At 61.9% G+C, this 20,032-nt stretch overlaps 4 protein-coding genes across 5 annotated transcripts; all 4 read left to right on the forward strand.

Annotated features, from left to right (window-relative positions):
* The first annotated feature begins 103 nt into the window (after positions 1 to 103).
* LOC117649517 (nuclease SbcCD subunit C-like) lies at positions 104 to 10,838 on the forward strand. The gene is made up of 7 exons (XM_034392386.1): positions 104 to 383; positions 4,029 to 4,283; positions 4,649 to 4,748; positions 4,888 to 4,991; positions 8,814 to 8,972; positions 9,600 to 10,514; positions 10,656 to 10,838. The coding sequence occupies exons 1-7, from the start codon at positions 354 to 356 to the stop codon at positions 10,836 to 10,838; spliced, it is 1,746 nt and encodes a 581-aa protein (XP_034248277.1). The 5' UTR covers positions 104 to 353.
* Positions 10,839 to 12,382: 1,544 nt separating this feature from the next.
* LOC117649341 (chymotrypsin-like) lies at positions 12,383 to 14,311 on the forward strand. Its single transcript, XM_034391995.1, has 6 exons — positions 12,383 to 12,579; positions 12,822 to 12,876; positions 12,947 to 13,163; positions 13,249 to 13,523; positions 13,805 to 13,947; positions 14,025 to 14,311. Exons 1-6 carry the CDS (start codon positions 12,526 to 12,528, stop codon positions 14,223 to 14,225), a joined length of 945 nt encoding a protein of 314 aa, XP_034247886.1. The 5' UTR covers positions 12,383 to 12,525; the 3' UTR covers positions 14,226 to 14,311.
* A 1,442-nt stretch (positions 14,312 to 15,753) lies between these two features.
* On the forward strand, positions 15,754 to 18,063 carry LOC117649210 (brachyurin-like). Of its 2 annotated transcripts, none has more exons than XM_034391740.1 (6): positions 15,754 to 15,900; positions 16,262 to 16,482; positions 16,750 to 16,943; positions 17,103 to 17,198; positions 17,375 to 17,577; positions 17,722 to 18,063. In XM_034391740.1, exons 1-6 carry the CDS (start codon positions 15,856 to 15,858, stop codon positions 17,995 to 17,997), a joined length of 1,035 nt encoding a protein of 344 aa, XP_034247631.1. In that variant the 5' UTR covers positions 15,754 to 15,855; the 3' UTR covers positions 17,998 to 18,063. The 2 variants fall into 2 exon arrangements, with proteins under 2 accessions (XP_034247631.1, XP_034247632.1); XM_034391741.1 differs by having other exon boundaries at positions 15,755 to 15,900; positions 17,375 to 17,517; positions 17,824 to 18,063.
* Positions 18,064 to 18,467: 404 nt separating this feature from the next.
* LOC117650076 (mite allergen Der p 3-like) lies at positions 18,468 to 20,016 on the forward strand. Its single transcript, XM_034393366.1, has 5 exons — positions 18,468 to 18,817; positions 19,128 to 19,312; positions 19,393 to 19,494; positions 19,578 to 19,720; positions 19,806 to 20,016. The coding sequence occupies exons 1-5, from the start codon at positions 18,582 to 18,584 to the stop codon at positions 19,962 to 19,964; spliced, it is 825 nt and encodes a 274-aa protein (XP_034249257.1). The 5' UTR covers positions 18,468 to 18,581; the 3' UTR covers positions 19,965 to 20,016.
* Positions 20,017 to 20,032: the final 16 nt, after the last annotated feature.

Here is a 20,032-nt window from a genome sequence, read left to right on the forward strand (position 1 = left end):
CAGCGCCGCCGTGTGTGCCGTGCCGTGTGTGCCGTGCCGTGCCGTGCCTGCCCGCGGCGGGGCTGCCCTGGGGCCGCCGGGGCGCGGCGCGGTCCACATTCAGTCTCTGCGAGGGGAGGCCTGTGTGCGATTCGCGTGCCGTGCCGCCTGCATCAGCCTGCGTCTCCGTCTCGGCCTGCGTCGCTTGCAGTGCAGCGTGCGGCAGCGTGCGTCGCCGTGGTGCCTGTCCAGACCTCGGTCCAGACCGTCCGGGCTGTCCAGTCTGTCCAGTCGGTGGGTGCGTGCGTCAGTGCGGTAGGGCGCGTCCGCGTGCGCGCGTGTCCGTGCGTGTGCACACTGTGCACGTCCAAGCCATGTTCAACTACCTCAAGGAGAGCCTCCTGGTGAGTGCGCTGCGGCGGAGGCGGCGTCCGGGGGCGGACGGGGAGCGGGACGGGGACGGCGCCGGCGGCGGCAAGGAGAAGGAGAAGGAGAAGCGGGCGCGGGAGGTACAGCAAAGGGCGCACGGCTGGAGTCTAGCGCGGGGCTGGAGGCTGTGGCTGAGGCGGTGGCTGTGGCTGAGGCGGTGGCTGTGGCTGAGGCTGTGGCTGGGTGCTGGAAGCTGATCGCTAAGCGCTGTGCTGCGGGGCAGGTCCACCCGCAAGCTCCCCGGAGTCAAACCCCGACTGGGACACGCAGTTTTGAAACCCCCAAACAACGCCTCAGGCTTTTTACAAAGCACCGGCTCACAATGAGACTTTGCCGTTTGAACCCGACGTCGGGACTCTTCACCCCATTTCCTGAAACAGTTCCGCACGCACGCCCGGTGCACCTGGGCGAGTTGGCGCGGTTCTCGGGACTTACTGTATTGCCGTTGCTCGCGTCCCTGACGGGCTGCGACTTCCGGGGAGCTGTACCCGCTGCTCGCCGGCGCGTGGCTGGCCGGCCCAGCTTGTGGCCGGCGGCCTGCATGGCGGCCTGCATGGCGGCCTGCATGGCGGCCTGCATGGTCAGGTGAACGGCCACGACTCGCTTCACTCCAGTTTGGGGTCCGATTGCGCGGTGCCGCTGGCTGCCACTGGAGTGCGTGCTGCGCGATGGCCGGCCGGCTTCGGCGAACTCTTATCAGTGGCGTAGCGCGTTTCGCGGCTCAGCTAATCGGCTAATCAATTTTTTCGTGACGCACAATCGAAAGCATTAAACGAGGAGTTTATTTCCGCTTTTATGGCCGAGCTGCATGATCCGCTTGAGTGTGCGAGTTTCGTATATTTAAAGAGAGATAAAGAGAGCAGTGTTTTTTTTCCCCATTTTGATTTTTCAGTTATGTTTCTTTTTACGCTGCAGTGCTGGGAACTTTACTTCTGGAGTGGTTTTGCTTTCTGCAAATTTCCAAAACACACCCAACTCACGCAGCCCGATGGTGGCGGAGGGAACGCCCAGCGTCCAGCAGCCTGATTGCGGAAGTCGGTTTCGTCGCTCTGTCTCTGTCGCACCAACGGCGCGTTCTGATGGGTGCGAGAGAGACAGAGCGACGAATAAGGCTCTCGGAATCAGTCTGCAGCACAAAGCACTTGTCCGGCACGGCGGGCAAGGCCCGGCCGCGGTGCGCCTTGCTCCGCGTGCAGCAGAGCACGTCCCGTGATTCACACTCACGCGCGTCAGGCCGTCGGGGGCAGCAGGCTCAGTCCGGACTGTGCTTTGTCTCTGTCGCACTCACAGGGAGGTCCGTACGGGTGCGAGAGAGACAGAGCGACGAAAGAGGTGTTCGGAATGAGCCCGACGGAGACAGCGGGCCGCGGCGGACGCAACCCTTCCGCGGCCGCGCACCGAAATAGCCGCGGGCCCCGCCACGCCGCGCCACGCCGCGCCGCGCCCAGCACTCTTTCTCTCTCTCTCACTCTTGCACCTCGCGCAGTGCCCTCACTTTCTCTCTCACACTCACTCGTCTCAGACCACGGCCCGCCTCTAGCCCTGCCTCGCCCTTTCGCACCCCACTTGTTGCATCACCTGCCTGGTGCACTAGCATGTGCACGTCGCACGCAGATACCGCACCCCCAGCTCACTGATTCCAGCATGCAGTTTCGCCCTGGCTCTGTCACACTCCATGGAACGCCCCGTGGGTGCGAGAGAGACAGCGCGACGAAACGCTGTGGGGAATCAGTCTGTAGATGCATGTCGCCCCCCAGATGGCTTTACGATGCCCGTGGACAGTCAGACAGACACATTCAGACAGACATGCCACTCGTCCGTCGCCAGGCTTTCAGCAGACTGATCCCGAGAGTCGCTTTCGTCTGTCTCTCTCGCACCTCCACGGGAGGCGCCATGAGTGCGAGAGAGACAGAGCGACGAAAACGGCTCTCGGAATCAGTCTGCGGCGGCTTTCAGGCGGTCCAGCTGCGGCCGCAGAAGAGGGATGGAGGGTCGGCGTTGTTCCACGTTGTTCGCGCTTCAGGCCGCGGCCAAGTGCGTCGTGCAGTTAGGCTGGCGGCGAGCCTGGCGGGGCGGGGGCAGCCTGGGGCCGCCCTGGGGCCGGCGACGGCCAAAAGGCGCCAACGCCAAAATAGAGATGAGTGGTGCGCCGCGCGCCCCGCGGCTCGGCCACGCATTCCGACGCCGCGATCGACACGTCGCCGTCGAACGGACGTCGGTTCGACACACGGTCCGGCGCCAGTTCGACACCGAAATCGATGCAAGTCGCGACCGTGGCGGTCCGTTTCCGGGTAGTTTCCGGCGGCAGGCCAAGAGGGGACGGCTCCGGCGAGTTCTCCTCGAGCTCCCTGCAGTGCCCCGCCGGCCAATGAACGGGGCAGAGGCCGCGCTGCCCGGCCGAGTCCCGCGCCATAACACCAACCAAAGGCCGAAACGAGCCTAAAAATACGAAAAGCCGAAACCGCATTGCCTGCACGCGGGGCGGGGCGCTTGCTTCTTCAAATAATTGCGCGCGCATCCGGCGACGCGTCTGGACTTTTATGTGCCGCTGCTGATGTGTGCAGTTTTAGTGTTTGTGTACGTGTGTGTGGCATGTGTGCGTGTGTGTGTGGGAGGTCAAGGCGTTATGTCACCCCGCCGGCATGACGGACGATCCTGGTGGTGTCGCCGAGGATGTCACGTTGCCGCGCTGCAGACTGATTCCGAGAGTCGTTCTCGTCGCTCTGTCTCTCTCGCACCCGTACGAATCGCCCCATGAGTGCGAGAGAGACAGAGCGACGGAAACGACTGTGGGAATAAGTCTCCCTGTGCTGCCTTGCACGTGAGCGGTGCGGGCCGATGCAGCGCCGCGAGCACGTGATGATAACCGAGACGCAGTACATAGTACGACGCCGCGGTGGTGGAGTACAAGTGCAGGGGGCGGGCTGGCCGGGGGCGGCCGCGCGAACCGCGCCGCTATCGCCTGACGCAACGCGGGCTGACCCCGGCGAGGCCGTGGCCGACCCCGTCTAGCCGCTCTAGCCACGCCGGTGTGAGCGTGATGTCGCGCGGACGGTGCTGCCGGCTGCCACCAGATTGGCGGCAGCGAAATAATCCGCGCGGAATCACGGCGTTGACTGACTCTCCGACGGCGTGCTCTGCGGCGGGGCGGCCCAGGGGGCAGCCTCGGGGGGACAGGGCACGACCATTAGACGCCACCCCGATGGCCTCTTTTGTTTGTCACCGTCCACTTCTTCCTCCTCCTACTCCTCCTCTGGATGCAGCCGGGGGAGGTGGGGGAGGCGGGGGCCGCCCAAGACTATTAGTCCGTATTTATGCGTTGGTCAGGCCGAGGGTGGCGCGCAGTCTGTGTGACAGTGGACCTAGAGCTAGATCGCCAGCATGAACCGCAGCTTTGTCTCAGCCAGGGTGAGTCAAGCACCTGGACGCGGCCGACGGCGTGGACTCGAAGCGGCAGCCCCTGGCCAGGACCAGGACAGGACGTTCAGGCTGAGGTGGTGACGGTGACTTCGACTTCACCTGGGCAGCCTGCTGCAGTGGCCTCAGCTTGAGCTTGGCGACGCGCGAACTCGGCAAGGCTCTACATCGGCGGGACGCTGATGCCCTGTGTTTGCTTGCAGCGCGGGGCGAACGGCGGCGCCAATGCAGCTGCCGCAGCACCCGCGGCCGCGGTGGCCGCCGCGCCTGCAGCCGCCGGCACTGACGAGGAGCTGCAGCGGCTGCGGCGCCGCGAGGCCGAGCTAGAGCAGCGCGTCCGCGAGCTGGAGGAGGCCGCCGCCGTGCTGGCCGCGCAGGGCCCCGTCCCCGCCGCGGCGCCGGCAGCGCCTGCCAAGGACCTCACGGACACCATCGCCAAGCTGGAGCGCGAGCTGCAGGTAAGCACTCTGGTGAAACAAAGGCGCAGTTCATTCAAGCGCACAACTACGCTATAAGGCCTTGCGCCCTTCTTGCACACCGGAAAAGTCTACGAAGCATCTGCTTTATAAATACGAAGGAGATGAAGGTATTGAGCACACAAGCTCATGCGCTCACTTCCTCCTATCCAAATGCAGGGGAGGAAGTGAGTGCATGAGCTTGTGTGCACGTCTAGAAGGGCGTGTGGACTATGCGCTACATGAAAGCCGCCTACGTTTCGCCTTCATTTTACCAGTGCAATCGTTTCCGATTGTGACGTGGACGCAGCCCGCGGACGGACGGACGGACGGACGGACTGGTCATCGCTCTGTGTTTGCCTTTGCAGCTGCGCACCGAGGAGCGCGAGAACTACAAGAACCACCTGCAGCAGCTGGAGAAAGAGCTGGCCACCTCGAAGCAGGCCCTGAAGGACGCCGATGCGAAACGTGAGTGAAAAACCCGGAGGTTGATCGGTTCCAAAACAACCGATTACCAGCTAAAGATTACAAAGTTGCTCAGGCGCGCGGCGCGCGGGGACTTTTGATGTATGTCGTCATGCTCTGACGCGAACGCTGGATTTTCCAGGCGCCGACCTCGCCGCCCAGGTGGCCCAGCTGAGCGAGAAGAAGAAGGAGAGGGAAGAGCTGACGTCCAAGCAGGACCAGCAGATCCAGGCCCTCCAGAACCAGGTGAGTCAGTGACGCAGCACCAAACGAAAAAACAACAACAATTTATTGAGCCGATACGGCGATTTTTCTCACTTACAGCAAATTGTATTTTGTACATGTTGACGAACGTGGTAACGGGTTGGTTTCGGTGAACTTCTTAAAGACTAGTTATCGTAAATATAAAAGAGGAAAACTCGGCTTAAAACTAGGAATCGTCACCTTGCGACGCCTTGCGGGGCCGCCGTCTGCTAGTTGAAGACGCTATTGGCAGTCGGACTCGAAAGTCCCCGCGCGGCTGCAAATAGTCCACCGGGGCTTACAGTGCAGCAGAAGGTCAAGGGGGCGAGTCGGCGTCCTCGTCGTCCACCCAGCCCTTGCTCCAGTACCGCTGGTAGATGTCGAGGCTCAGCGCGGTGAGCTTGGCGCAGGAGGGCATGAACTGCAGGTCCTTGGTCAGCCACCTCTGGAAGGCCCTCCAGTCCATGCGGCTCTCGGTGTACACCGTCAGCAGGTCCTTGGTCTGAAACAGGGAGCGTCCTCTCAGAGGTGGCTGACGGGGTACAGTGTGCTAGAGGACCGGTGGAGGCGGCCAAAACTATTGACGCGTTTTAAGCTCCACAGTCGCTGAACAGGACTCGAACCGAACGTGTGACCCCACCAATTGATTCCCCGTTCGGAAAGCAATCCATTGGTGGGGACACACGTTCGGTTCGAGTCCCATTCAGCGGCCCCGGAGTTCAAAAAGCGTCTGGAATTTTGGCCGCCTCCACCGATCTTCTGGTCCACTGTGCTACGGATTCAGCAAATGAACCGAACGCAGTGTACCTTCATGTGGCGTTCCTGGCCGGAGCTGCGCCTCCAGAAGTCCTGCAGGTTGATGTTGACCTTCCTGCCGACGCCGGGCACCCTGCGCACGCTCTTGTCGTGGCGCGGCCGGCGCACGAAGCGCTCCACCAGTGTGCCGATCTGCTCGTTGAAGTTCTCCCTCACGACGCGCAGCAGCCACTGCCGCTTGCTGGACTTGGAGTCCACCTCGGTCGCCGGCTGCGGCGCCTGTGGCTCCCTAGGCGCCACCGGAGAGCCCGCTTTGTCCGCGACCTCGGTGAAGGCCCCTTTCTTGGCGTCGTCGCCCGGGTCGCCGGCGGGGGCGTGTGTCGGGGCCGGCGCGGCCACGGTTGGTTTCCGCAGCTCCAGTTCGTCGGGGCGTAGCACGCGCAGGCTCTTCTTGGAGGCGAGGGGCGGCTCGTCGGGGAGCCCGATGGGCAGGCTGCCGGGGAACGCGGTGGACGTCAGAGGCGGCACGCCGCCGGAGAGGACCCCTTTGGGCAGCTGAGGCCCGAAGCCCGCCTCCTGCGGCGACCTCACCACCATGCTGCCGAACACGGGCACCGTGAAGGACACGCCGGGGACGGGGCCGGGCCGCAGCTCGTACACGATCTCCCCCGAGCAGAAGTACTCCGGCGAAGCGACGTGGCGGAACGCGGACGACCTCGGCGTCGGCGGCGGCGTGGGCGGCGGCGTCCGGAGCGCCGGGCCGCCGTACGGCACGCCCTGCGTCGTCACGCGGTGCGGCGCCGGCTCCAGTAGCAGCCTCCTCGTCGTGGGCATCCAGGAGTCGTGCTCCTCGGGTGACGTCCTGGACGGCGTCCTGGACGGGTCGACGCTCGGCGGCAGCGCGAACGCCCCCGTGTGCGTGAGGTGGCGCTTGAGGGGCGGCACCCTCAGGGTGGACGTCCACGAGTGCGCCACGCTGAGTGGCGGCCCGGGCGGCGGCGTCGCGGCGGGCGGCACGGCGGCGGGCCGCTCGGGGGGCGCTTCATGTTGCGAGAAGGCCCTGAGTAGGGGTGGCCGGCGGTAGTGCTGCTCTCGAAATCGAACATCCTGCAACGATTTAACGGTTTAGGTTAGCAGCCGAGGAGCGCGTCTCGGCAGACGGTGCGATAGCACCGCGGCGGGCGACCCAAAGGCCGGCACTATCAGGCCGAGGCAGTGAGGCAGTGAGGCAGCCAAGGTAAAAGCCCGAGGCCCGGCCTAGATTAAGCCACTGCAGGGCGTTTGTTTCCTGGGTAGGCGAGGCTGATGTCGCTTTAGCCGTGCTCTCACCTGATCGCGCTGTAGGAGCTGTTGGTACTGTTGTTGCTGTTGTTGCTGTTGTTGCTGTTGGTGGCGCGGCGCGCGGTGGGTGTTCCCACACGTGCATCCGCACACGGCGGAGGGGTCGGCCAGCTGCAAGGGTCGGGGCGGGCCGCGGCCCTCGCCGGGGCACATGATGACCGACCACTTCCTCCAGGAGGGCCGCGGCGCCCCGTACGGTCCGTACCCAGCATCGCGTCCGTGGAGGTCCCCGACTGCAGCGAGGGAGCGCCGTCGGCAGTCCACCGCGCCCTGCGGACGGGGCGAGGATCAGTCAAGACATCGGGGCAGTCCAAGTCCGCGCGCCGCCGAACAACACCGAGCGCGTTCCGGATCGCGTCGCACCGCCGCTATCGGCCGTCAGTCATCCATCGCCTGACGGCCTCACGGGCTGACGGCGACCGCGGCCAAGACCGCGACGACGTGCTCTCGAAGGGCGCGCTGGTTCTTCCCGCCGAAAAAGCGTCGCCGCCATGTTGAAAAAGTACCTCTCCTCCCCCTCCCCGTTGGCGGTTCGCGGTCCGGGAGGGGGCCCGTCCGTATGCCACCTGCGGTGTCCACGGGGGACACAGGCGCGGCACCCCGCCGGCCCAGCCGGGCCTGCCGCTGGTGGAGGGGGAGGGGAGGGACGGCACGCAGTGTGCGTGCGGGCCGCAGGGGCGTACTCACAGACATGGCCGGGTTGTTTCTGCGCGGCTGGCCCGCGCTGCGACGCTGCGAGAGAGTTACGAATTACGCGTGGCTCCGTTGGCTCCGTTACTTGACAACTGGCTAAACAGGCGGCTGCGCTGATAAGAGTCCGAGACCGACGGGGACCGACGGGGACCGACGGGGACAGCGATGAGGAGTGGAGGAGCCGAGCGTGCAGCCCGACGGGCCGACAGGCCGACAGGCAGCAGGGCCAGCAGCCTAGGCCGGCGCGGCCCCCGCCCCCGCTCCCTGCCTCCCGCGCCCGCCACCGCGTCGCGCCTGCACCTTGACGCCCCTCTCGACGGGCATGGTCTACGGTGGTTCAGAACCACGTTGTTGTGTCGCATTTCGGACGGACGCCACGCCGCGCCGCGGCCGCGCTTACGTGGCTCTTCGTGGCGGCTCGTTATCTCCGAGGCCTCCCCCCCTCCCCCTTTCCCCGGCCGCTGACGAGCGGGGCCTCGCGAACTTGAAGTGGCGGTGCAAATTCCCCGGGCCGGCCGGCCAATGGTCGCCGGTTCGCCGCTCGCCGGCCCCGCGACGCCGCGACGCCGCCACTGCCACTGGCGCCCGCGCTGCCCGACGCCCGCGGTGCGGCTAGAGACCCGCGGTGTCAATAGCTGCCCCAGCTCATCCGCGGCCCGAGCACCGCCACTATGCCGCGGCGTGGCGCGGCGCGGCTTGGCGGCACTCACCGTTATCAGCCTCAGCTTGGCGTCAGCGCGTCCGCCCCTGCACCGCAAGTGCGCCTATCAGCAGGACTCCCCGCGGCGTCACGGCGGCTCGGCGGCACGGGCGCGTGCTGGCCGAGCTAGGTGGCGCCTCCCGCTACAAATGCCGCTCCGAGGCGGCCGCGGTCGCCAATCGGGCTGCCTAGCCGTGGGACACGGGCCGAGGGGGCCGAGGGGGCCGGCCGGAGTGGCACCCACACGTGCCTGTCGTTCTCTTACAGAGTAGTGAACGGACCACCACCACGATGCGCGTCGTCCCCGCTCGCTTCCTCACGCCGTTGCCTTGCAGGTGGCGTCGCTCAAGGAGGTGCAGTCCATCACCAAGAGCTTGCTGGACATTCGGAACATGGAGGTGACCCACCTCCAGGAGGACATGGGCTCCATGGAGGGCAAGCTGGCCGACGAGCGGCAGCGGCAGCAGCTCATGTCGCAGCGCGCGGAGAAGGCGGTAGGGCAGCAGAGCCAGCATCGGCGCGGCCATGGCGCAGCCCCGAGCGGCCCGCACCTAACCCCGTCCCAAACCCCCCAAAAATAATAAAGTGAAATAATAAAGAACCGCAAACTGGATTAAAAACGAGGTCCTTCCCTCGAGACCTGTGTAGCCGCTCCCACGCCTCCCCGCCCTTCTCCTCCACCGCTATGCTCTGCCCGCCCTGCCGCGGCAGCCCGTCGCGCAGGCCGCCCAACCGACTCCGCCGTCGGCGGGTCTGCCTGCCTTCAGGCGCGGCGGCAGGCGCATCCACCACCAGCATGCTTCCTTGTGTTGTTGCTGTGATCTAACTTTTGTTATAGAACCTAAGTGTGTGTTTGACCCGTTCTTATAAAATGTCGTCGTTCATACTCAACTGGTCACAGAGGCTCCGTGCCGTATTTCCTTCGCCCACGTGCTTCACCCCGCCGCGTCCTAATACCTGACTGACTGAACCATTTCCACTAACCTAGATGGTAACCCACTTGTAGGGGGCTGCGCCGTGCCGCGCCGTGCCGCGCCGTGCCGCGCCGCCTCGCCCTGTCTTCGGATCTGACGATCGGCAGCCACTACCTCACACCTGACTCGCCGTTCCTTGTGTTGCAGGCCACCCTGAACGCCAAGCTCAAGGAGGAGTACGAAACGCAGATGAAGCTCTTCCAGGACCTCAAGGGCAAGTACGACGAGAAGGTGTCGGCGCTGTCCCGGGAGAACGAGCGCCTGCAGTCCTCCGTCAGCGCGAAGACCGGCCAGCTCGCCGGCGAGGCCATGCTGGTGGCGGAGCGCGCGGGGGCCGGACTCAGCGAAGCCAAGACCGCCGCCACCGACAAGGTCAGCTCCATCTTCGGGGACGCCAAGTCAGCAGCCGGCAAGGCGGGCTCGGCTCTCGGAGACGCCAAGACGGCAGCCGCCGACAAAGTTAGCGCAGCCGTCGAGGAGGCGAAGACGGCCGCGGAGAAGGCCGGCACCGCCCTGAACGACGCCAAGTCCGCCGCCACCGAGAAGGTCAGCGCGGTCGTCGGAGAGGCCAAGTCCGCCGCTGGAAAGGCGGGAGCAGCCCTGAACGACGCCAAGTCCGCCGCCACCGAGAAGGTGACTTCCGCCATCGGCAGCGCCAAGTCAGCCGCCGAGTCCGCCAAAACCACCGCCACGGAGACCGTCGGCGCCGTCATCGGCGAGGTCAAGTCCACCGCGGAGAAGGCCGGCACCGCCCTGTCCGACGCCAAGGCGGCGGCCTCCGATAAAGTCAGCACCGCCGTCAGCGACGCCAAGTCCGCTGCGGAGAACGTGAAGGCTGCTGCCAGCGAAAAAGTGAGCTCGGCCATCGAGGACGCCAAGGCCGCCGCCGAGAGCGCCAAGAGCGCCGCCAGCGAGAAGGTCGGCGTGGTGCTGGGCGAGGCCAAGAGTGCCGCGGGCGCTGCCGCGGAGAGGGCAGGCGCCGCCATCGGCGACGCGCGGGCCGCGGCCACGGAGAAGGTCGGCGCGGCCCTGAGCGGCGCCGTGTCCACCGCCTCCGAGAAGGTGGGCGACGCCCTCGGCGCCGCAGCAGAGAGGGCGAGCGCGGCGCGGTCAGCCGCTACCGACGCCGTCGGCGCCGTCCTCGGGGCGGCCACGGAGCGCGCGGGGGCCGCCGCCACCGCCGCCGCAGACCTGGCCGACCAGGCCAGGACCGCGGCCGGCGAGAAGATGGGCGCCGTGCTGGGCGGCGTGGGCAAGGCGTCCGAGGCCGCGACCGGCAAGGCCAAGACAGCCATCGGCGAGGCCGACAAGGCCGTGGACGCCGTCGGCAACGCGTTCGGCAAGGCACTGGACTCCGTCTTCCTGCCCAAGTTCGGCGAGAAGTGAGAGGCGCGCGGCGACATCGCTTGTCTCGTCGGAGACACTGGCATCCTTATAATACAGTTACATTGCTTTGAGCTAACGCGAAAGGAGACGTCCTTCCGCCTGCATTGTTTGGTTCTGGTTCCTTTAACACACGCCGTTGTGTTCTGCATGGCCTCTAGCCAATTAGAGATTAGATAATCCAGCCCATTATTGTGATGATGTGTTCGCAAATAAGCGACAAGTGGTCTCCATTTGCTAATTGTGACGGAACGAATCTGTTTCAAATGACTGATGTTTCTGTTCTGTGTGTTTATTTGTGTGAATTGGTCGGGTGATTTCGGGGGAATACGCGTATCGTGAGTGTTGTGCATGTCTCGCGTCGAAGGGTGTGTATGTAAATAAGGCTTGTATTTATTCTTTTTTACTTGTAAACGACCGTACGTGTTGTTGTTTTTCAACGAGGACTCTTGAAATAAAACTTCCAAAACTGTGGTTTCTATGTCAATTTTTGGTTTACGAGAAACTTTCATCACACATCATTGACGCTCCTACTTGGATGAAACGCAAACGCATCAAACGGATCACAGAGGCACGTCACTGCCAACCCCACAGCGGTAAGGTGTGAACAACTGTCTCCAAGTACCCTGCTTGACCAGCCGCGCTCCATAGTCGTTGGCAGGCGAGAACCAGGTCGGACAAACCGTAAGTCGGAGAAAAGAATGGCTGTGGCCAGTCGTCATCCATGACCCAGCTCACACTGCGTCCTGTCCACTCTTATCTCGGCATTGCGGCATCGCGGCCCGAATCCAGTCCGGAATCGGACCGGACATTCTCGGCAAGGCAAGGCGAGAGCTAATGGTGAGGGTGCGGGCCTGCGGACCTAGGGCAGATAGCACATCCGGTCAGGGCCCTTGTATTATCCTTCTGCAAAAAAAAAACAATAAAAATAACAACGCTTTACTTACGTGTGAACGGACACCGGCTGAATTGATCTCAGACGACACCTCAGTCTCTTGACCAAAGCGACGCTGACGTTACACAGGTCGAGACGCCATTGCACATCTGCGCTTTGAGCAAGTCACGGCTTTTGCAACCTTTGATTTAGCTCGGCCCACCAGGCCGGCTGTCCCCGAGGTGCGTCACCGAACCACTTGAACGCGGAAGCCATAACACAGTGAGGTGTGCACGTGCACTTGCAGCGCCTCCTTGAGCACTGACAGACTTCCTCCACCTGCGCTCTCTTCAAACCTTAATACCGGTTTCGGCCGGTTTTGGGCCTCCCAGAGAAAGTTGTTTGTCGTTATTAAGCCCTTTGGGCATACATAGGCCTACAAAGAAAACACTTCGCGAAATAATGCTACGCTTAATGGCAAACCATAGTTTTGTACCTTTCATAAGGCTAAAAATACTTCCGTGGAAGGTGCTCTTGGATGAGTTGGGATTCATTTGCTGAAATTGGTGAAACACTCAGTCGAAAATGAGGGTTTCCCCGACAGTGCCGCGTTTCGCCGCGTCCCTCGCAGCCCCGCCCCAGCGGCCCCAGTGGCCCTTCCGGTCGACGCCGCCCTGCCTGCCCTGCCCGCCCTGCCGTCTCCAGTGTGCCAGATAGAGGCCTGGCCGTATATAAGTCCAGGCCGGCCCTCGACGGCCATCCACCGGGTGACCACTCGCCGAAGTCGCTCGCTCCGCAGTCCCGCAGCCCCCCGCCATGCTCAAGCTGGTCCTGCTCCTCGCCGTCGCGGCGCTGTCGGCCGCCGCCAACGTGAGTACGCGGAGGACGCCGCCTGCGAGGTAGGCCACACCTCGCAGTGGAGGCACCCGAGTGCGGCGGGCTGGCCCACCCGGCAGGCGCTCCAGTCAGCCTGCGGGGTAGGCCACACCTCGCAGTGGAGGCACCCGAGTGCGGCGGGCTGGCCCACCCGGCAGGCGTTCACCGTGCTGCGGGCTGGGCCCGCTGCCGCGCTCACGAACCTAACCAAACCCCCTGCTCGGCGCTTTGGACAGGTGCCGTGGTCCGACGACGACGACCTAGACAACTACCTGGAGAACGACGTGGACAGTGAGTAGCGCCTCGGCCTCCGCACCACCGCACAGCGAGACCCCGGCTAACCGATTTCCCTGTGATGCAGCCACAGACCTGCGCATGGTCGGCGGCGACGTGGTGACGGACACCAACACGTACAGCTTCATGATCGGCATCCAGCCCAAGTACACCCTCAACAGCGTGGTGACAAATGCGCCCTTCTGCTCGGGCGTGCTCATCAGGGGCCAGACCGCGGCGGCCACGGCGGGCGCCGCCCCCACCGACCAGTACTACGTGCTCACCTCCGCGCACTGCGCCCAATCGTAAGGGGGATTCGGGGATACGACGACGCGCCCGGGGAAGGAACGGAACGTGTCTCTGACTTGGTTCTTGTCCGTTCGTCCGCAGAGGCACGTCGTACGACTTCTTCGCCGGCAGCATCAGCGTCCTCAACACCCAGACGGCGTCTCAGGCCGGCGTCCTCGCCACCACCGCCATCATCAACGAGGAGTTCCGGCAGACGTCCATGACCGGGGACCTGGCCCTCATCCCCACCACCATCGTGCCCTCCACCACGGGCACGGCCCCCATCACGGCCGCCACGCTGGGCAGCATCACCGACTCCACCAAGAGCTACCTCATCAACTCCGTCACCATGGCCGGCTGGGGCTACCCCAACGACGGTACGAGAGCGACACCCAGTGGGCCAGAAGACCGGTGGCGGCGTTCAAATCCAGAGTCGCTGAATGGGATTCGATCCAAACGTGTGACCCCATCAACGGATACCTCGTTCGGAGAGCAATCCATTGGTGGGGTCACACGTTCGTTTCCAGTCCTATTTAGCAACTCTAGGGCTCCAAAACGCGTTTAGAGTTTTGGTCGCCTCCATTGGCCTTCTGGCCCACTGTGCGTGGGACTTTGGACGCGAACCATGGGCCGTGATTCGTGATTGTCTTTGTTGCAGTCTTCCTGGACCACTCCCCTCGGCTCCGGGCGCTCAGCTCCTGGGTCGTTCCGAACTGGTACTGCGCCGTCCGGCACCTCAGCATGCCCATCAGGCGGACCCACGTCTGCACCGCGGGGCTGCCCAACAAGGGGCCGTGCACGGTGGGTCGACGGACAAACGACACCCTGTTGGACGATCGAGAGAAAGTTCATGAAAAAGAAAACTTTTCGCTTTTCAGGGCGACTCTGGCGCTCCTCTGATCGCGGAGACTTCGGGCACCTCGTCGAGCGGCAGCACCACCAGGGGCAGGGTCGTCATCGGCCTGGCCACGCACACGCCCAGGAACGGCTGCAACAGGGGAAGGCCCGGCGTCTTCACCCGCATCGGCGACTACCTCAACTGGATCATCCAGGTCACCAACTACAACCCCGACGACTAGGAGAGGCGCGGAACCGGGGCGCCGTCGGCGGCGCTCTTGAACACTTCTGTTTTACGACAACAAATCAATAAATGTGTAAAAACAAAGTCCCAAAACTATTTTGTTCATGCCACCCTTCATGCCACCCTTCATGCCACCACATTCTCAAGGCGCGACTACCGCCACCCGTATCAAAGCATCACCAAAAAGCAAAAAAAAAAGGAAGGGGGAGAGAGAGAGAGAGAGAGAGAGAGAGAGAGAGAGAGAGAGAGAGAGAGAGAGAGAGAGAGAGAGAGAGAGAGAGAGAGAGAAGCACAAAACAAACGTTTTAAAAAAGTACTGTGACTATCGCTTGTCCAGGTCCAAGGAAGTAAACTAAATTAGAATTCAGTTCTAAATACACATCTTACAAACATCTCAGTGTATCAGAGAACAAACCTTGAAATCCGTGACACAAATTTTATTCATCTGGCCAAACGCTTTAGAGTTCTGTTTCTGATTGGTGATAGGCACAGTTAACTGTGGAGGCTTGACGCAATTGCTGAGTCTCGTGTACCATTCATACCAGTCAGGCTAAACAAACTAGCCAACATTACAATCAGGTGCCCCACAATCCCACATAGACGCGACTATTAGCTGTCCCTTCCTTGAAGAGCCACGGCAGTATAGTACAATCAGAATTTGTAGAAAGCATTGTAATCTTCTGATCAGGGACCACGTTATTCATCGACATCTGAGTTTAACTCAATATTTCATTTTCCCCTTAAAATTGTCTAAAAAAAATTCTCAGAAGGCTGTGCACAAAAGGCACATGATCAAACAACTTGGAAACAAAACACCTGTGCTCGGTGCCACCTGAGTCAACATTCCCTCGGTTCACTCTTCTGATCATCGTGGAGACCGGATTCAACATTTACACTCTCCTCACTGTTGCATGTATGAAACTGCATTTTCATAAAGATTAAAAAAAGAACAAAGTGCTGTCAAAAGTGACACTTTGGAATCTGACGAATTTTCTCTGATCAGGTTTTTAAAATGGAGGAAACGAATGGCTTCAGCCTGCAGCCAGTCCCAGTCAGAAAACAAATTGTTCAGTTCGCTGCTTCTGGATTCGAACCCAGAACCTTCCGCTCGGAAGCAAAGGGGGCGCCCGATCTTTGCCGGTTTTTCGGCTGAGTCAGGAGGGCGCGTCCGGTGAGTTGTCCGGCGGGGTCGCCCCAAATAGTCGCGTCTATGTGGGATTGTGGGGCACCTGGCCGGACAGCTAGCCGACGCGCCCTGCCACGCCCTGCCACGCCCTGCCCTTCCGACTCTAGCGGTCGCCAGCGGTCGCCTCTAGGGCAGCTTGGGGCCGCCTTGGCCACTTTGGCCACTTTGGCGCGCAGAACGCACCGCGGTGACGTCACCATCCGCATTGGAGGACGCGCAGATATCCCAATCTGGAGACGGCGAGAACAAGGCGCGCTCTCATTTTGAAAGTGCCGCACTGCACCTAGGGCATCTAGAGCGTCTAGAGCACACTCCCCTAATTGATAAACCCTCTCCCCTCCCCTCCCCTCCCCTCCCGCCACGCTGGGCGGTCGCCGAGTATAAAGAAACCCACGGCCGGGACATAGGCAGTTGTCACTCGACGGAGAGACACCGCAACGCCATGCTCAAGCTCGCCTGCATCGTCTTGCTGGCCATCGCGGCCCAGGTAGGGACGCCGCCACACTTTTGTTTTGTGTTTTTTTTGGTTTTTTTCGTTTTACCGGAGTGTCAAAAACAGTTTATTCACATTTAGTGAAATTTGATTGATTGCCGTCGTCTTGTGGGACCGACTAAGAACGTGCACACAGTCAACATAATTAAAACTGATAGTTTTAGTCGTTTCACTTTTTTTTTGAAATAGTGACAGTATGAAGGCACGTTGGCGAGTTAGAGAGAGAGAGAGAGAGAGAGAGAGAGAGAGAGAGAGAGAGAGAGAGAGAGAGAGAGAGAGAGAGAGAGAGAGAGAGAGAGAGAGAGAGAGAGAGAGAGAGAGAGAGAGGGAGCTGACGCTTTTTGTCGCCCCCCAGCCCCGCGGCGGCCACGCCATGTCTGGCGGCGAGGTGGTGTCGGACGCCTCCACCTACAGCTTCCAGGCGGCCATCCAGCCCCGCATCACGCAGGGCGGCACCGCCGTGGGCCTCAACCTGTGCTCCGGCGTCATCATCCAGGGCAGCGCGCTCAACACCGCCACCCCGCCCGTCTACGCCGACAAGTACTACATCCTGACCTCCGCCACCTGCCTGCTCTCGTAAGTACAACGGTGCACCACCGGGGGCCGGAGGGCCAGAACACCGGTGGAGGCGGTCAAAATCCCGGACGGGTTTTGAGGTCCTGAGTCGCTGAACAGGGCACGAACCGAATGTGTGACTCCACCAATGAAATGATCTCCGAATGAAGAATCCATTGGTGGGGTCACACGCTCCGCTCGAGTCCTGCTTCGTGACTCTAAAGCTCGAAAACGCGTCAAGAATTTTTCAAGAGACGGGTGAAACTGAACGGAGTGTCTGTTTGGCAGTGGCGTGACCTACGACCTGTACCTGGGCACCAACGAGGTGCGCGGCGTCACCACCCCCGACATCGCCGGCATCACCCGCGCCGACGTGACGTTCCACCCCGAGGCCCTGACCAGCGGCATGCAGAAGAGTGACTTGGCCATCATCAGCGCCGACGCCATCACCACCTTCTACGAGAACGTCAACAGTGGCAAGAGTGAGTCCCCAGGCCACAGTGGGCCAGAGCGGTTGCTTTGAGCTCCAGCGTCTCGAAGTACGTTCTGCCTCCCTCGCACTCACGGGTCGTCCCGTAAGGGTGCGAGAGCCGGCGACACAATCAGTGCTCGGAATCTGACGGTTGCCTGTCGCTTCGCAGGGCTCACCTCCGCCTCGCTGCCCTCCATCAGCACCTCCGCCAACAGCTACCTCACCAACAGCGTCAACATGGCCGGCTGGGGCTACCCCTACGACTGTAAGTTGGACCCGAACCCGAACCCGAACCCAAACCCGAACCCGAACCCGAACCCGAACCCGAACCCGAACCCGAACCCGAACCCGAACCCACCCAAACCCTCGCCCAAACCTGGAAATAGAAAGTGCCGCCTTGCAGTATTTGAACCCGAGCGATTTTTGCTTTTCGTTCGACAGCCTTCGGCGGCGTCTCTCCTCGCCTCCGCCAGCTGAACTCCAGGGTGGTGCCCAACTGGTACTGCTCCGTCATCAACTTCGGCAAGCCCGTGTCCAGCAAGCACATCTGCACCGGCGGCCTCATCAACAAGGGCCCCTGCACTGTGAGTGAAGCCGACATTTCGCAGTGCGGCTGCAAGTTGGCCGGAAGACCGGTGCAGGCTGTCAGAATACCGAACGCGTTTTGAGCTCCAGAGTCGCTAAACGGGACTCTAATCGAACTTGTGACCCCACCAATGGATTCCTCGTCCAGAGAGCAATCTCTGGGGTCACAGGCTCGGTTCGAGTCCTGTATTGCGAATCTGCAGCTCAAAACGCGTCTAGAGTTTTGGCTGCCTCCGCCGGTCTTCTGGCCCACTGTGTGGCGTGATTCTGTAGTTTACTCATGCGGCACGCGCCCTTGGTTGCAGGGTGACGCTGGAGCACCACTGATCCACCGCGGCAACAACGGCAACCGCGTCATCGGCCTGGCCACCCTGGTGCCCGCCAGCGGCTGCCAGCACAGCAAGCCCGGCGTCTTCACCCGCCTGGGCAACTACCTCACCTGGATCATGCAGGTCACCAACTACAACCCCGACGACTAGGCGGTCGGCCGGTCGGCAGTGTAGCGACGCAGTCGAAACGAAAAATAAAATTATTGAGAAAACCAATGTCTCCGATCTTTTGTTATCCTGCTCTGGAATTCCTTCGATCCTTTTTGAAAATCAAAAACAAGGAAGAACGGGAGAACACTTGCCGCTGTCTCTCTCGCACCCTGCGGGACGCCCCAAGAGTGCGAGAGAGGCAGAGCAGTGCTCGGAATGGGCCTGTGGCGGCGCGTCGCTTTCAGGGGTCTGTCCGAGGCCTTCCGAGAGGCTAGGGCGGGACAGGGCGTTGCTGGCGTAGCGGCGCGGGCCCGGGCGGCATGCGAGCGCCTTCAAAGCGAGGGCAGGCAATCAGGAAAAGAGCCGTGTCTTGAAAGGGCCGCACTAACGCAGCCCGCGAGCTTAGCGCACTCAAGAGCAGTCAAGAGGCACGCAAGTCCTGATTGCAGCCGATCGCGAAACGCGAAACTCCCTCTCTATCAGGCGGCTCGATAACGCGGAGGTTGCTCTGGGTTCTTGAACGCCATTATTCCCGCGCCACGCTCGGCCGGGACTGCTGCAGCCTGCTCGACCTGCTCCTCAACATGACCCTCGTCACCGTCCTGCTGCTGGCCCTCGCGGCACGCGGCACGCTGCAGATGGACGCCGGCGACGTCGTGACGGACCCCAACACGCTGGGCTTCCAGGCCGCCATCCAGCCCCTGGCCGACGGCGTGTCGCTGGGCGTGTGCTCCGGCGTCGTCATCAAGGGCAGCGCGCTCAACGGCACGACCTACGTCGACAAGTACTTCATCCTGACCGCCGCCAGCTGCGTCGTGCCGTGAGTGCCTGCACCTGTAGCAACGCGCCACGCCGCACAGTGGACCTAAAGGCCGGCGGAGGCGGCTAAAACTCCAGCTCCACAGGACTCGAACCGAGCGTGTGACCCCACCAATGGATTCCTCGCTTGGAGAGCAATCCATTGGCGTGGTCACACGTTCGGTTTGAGCCCTGATTAGCGACTCTGGAGCTCAAAACGCGTCTAGAATGTTGGCCACCTCCACCGCGGTCTTCTGGCCCACTGTGCACCGGTGTCGACAGCGGCGGTGTTTTGTTTCTGATCCACGACACCTTGTTCTTCTCGGAGGCAGGGCCACTTCCTGCAACGTCTACCTGCGCCCCGAAAACATCCGCGTGGACTCGGTGCCCGACTTGGCGGGCGTCACCATGGCGGACATGGTGATCCACCCCGACTTCCTGACCTCGGCCCTGCAGAGCAGCGACCTGGCCATCATCACCGCGGACGGCATCACCACCGCCTTCAACGCCAACAACAGTCAGTCGCGTGTGCAAATGTTTGATTACAGTGAGCTCGTGTTGGTTCTGGCTTGTTTTTCCAACGCCAATCATTTCTAGAGTTGACTGCGGCCACCCTGCCCAGCATTGAAAACGCCGAGGACAGCTACGTCGCGTCCGGGGTCAGCTTGACCGCTTGGGGTTACGGTCCGCCAAGAGAACGTAAGCAGAAAGCGAGACCACAAGTATTTTAATCGCTCAAATCATCTCGATGTCGGTGTTTGAACCCGCAAAAATGTTGGCAGCTACCGGCGAGAGGGCGCCAGCGCTGCTCCAGGTGGACACGTACGTGTGGCCCAACTTGTTCTGCTCCGTGTTCCACCCGGACAAGCACATCTCGAAGAAGCACGTCTGCTCCGGAGGCCTGATCCACGGCGCCCCTTGCAGTGTAGGACTCGAAGCGAAAAGTCTGAACCCAAATATTTCACTAACTTTTCTTTTTGTTTCAACATGCTTTCCAATTAATTTTGCAGGGCGATGCCGGAGCCCCCTTGATCAGGAAGAACAGAGTCGTCGGCCTGGCCACCATGGTGCCCGCCGACGGTTGCGGCAGAAAGCCCGGAGTGTTCACCCGCCTGGGCAGCTACCTCGCCTGGATCATCAAGACCACCAACTACGACCCGTACCAGTAGACGGGCAGCAGATGACGGCAGGAAATAAACAAATTATTGCTGTATGGATGAATGTGTTGACTCGTTCC

This window comes from Thrips palmi, unplaced genomic scaffold (assembly GCF_012932325.1).
Source record: "Thrips palmi isolate BJ-2018 unplaced genomic scaffold, TpBJ-2018v1 HiC_scaffold_4, whole genome shotgun sequence".
Classification (NCBI taxonomy): domain Eukaryota; kingdom Metazoa; phylum Arthropoda; class Insecta; order Thysanoptera; family Thripidae; genus Thrips; species Thrips palmi.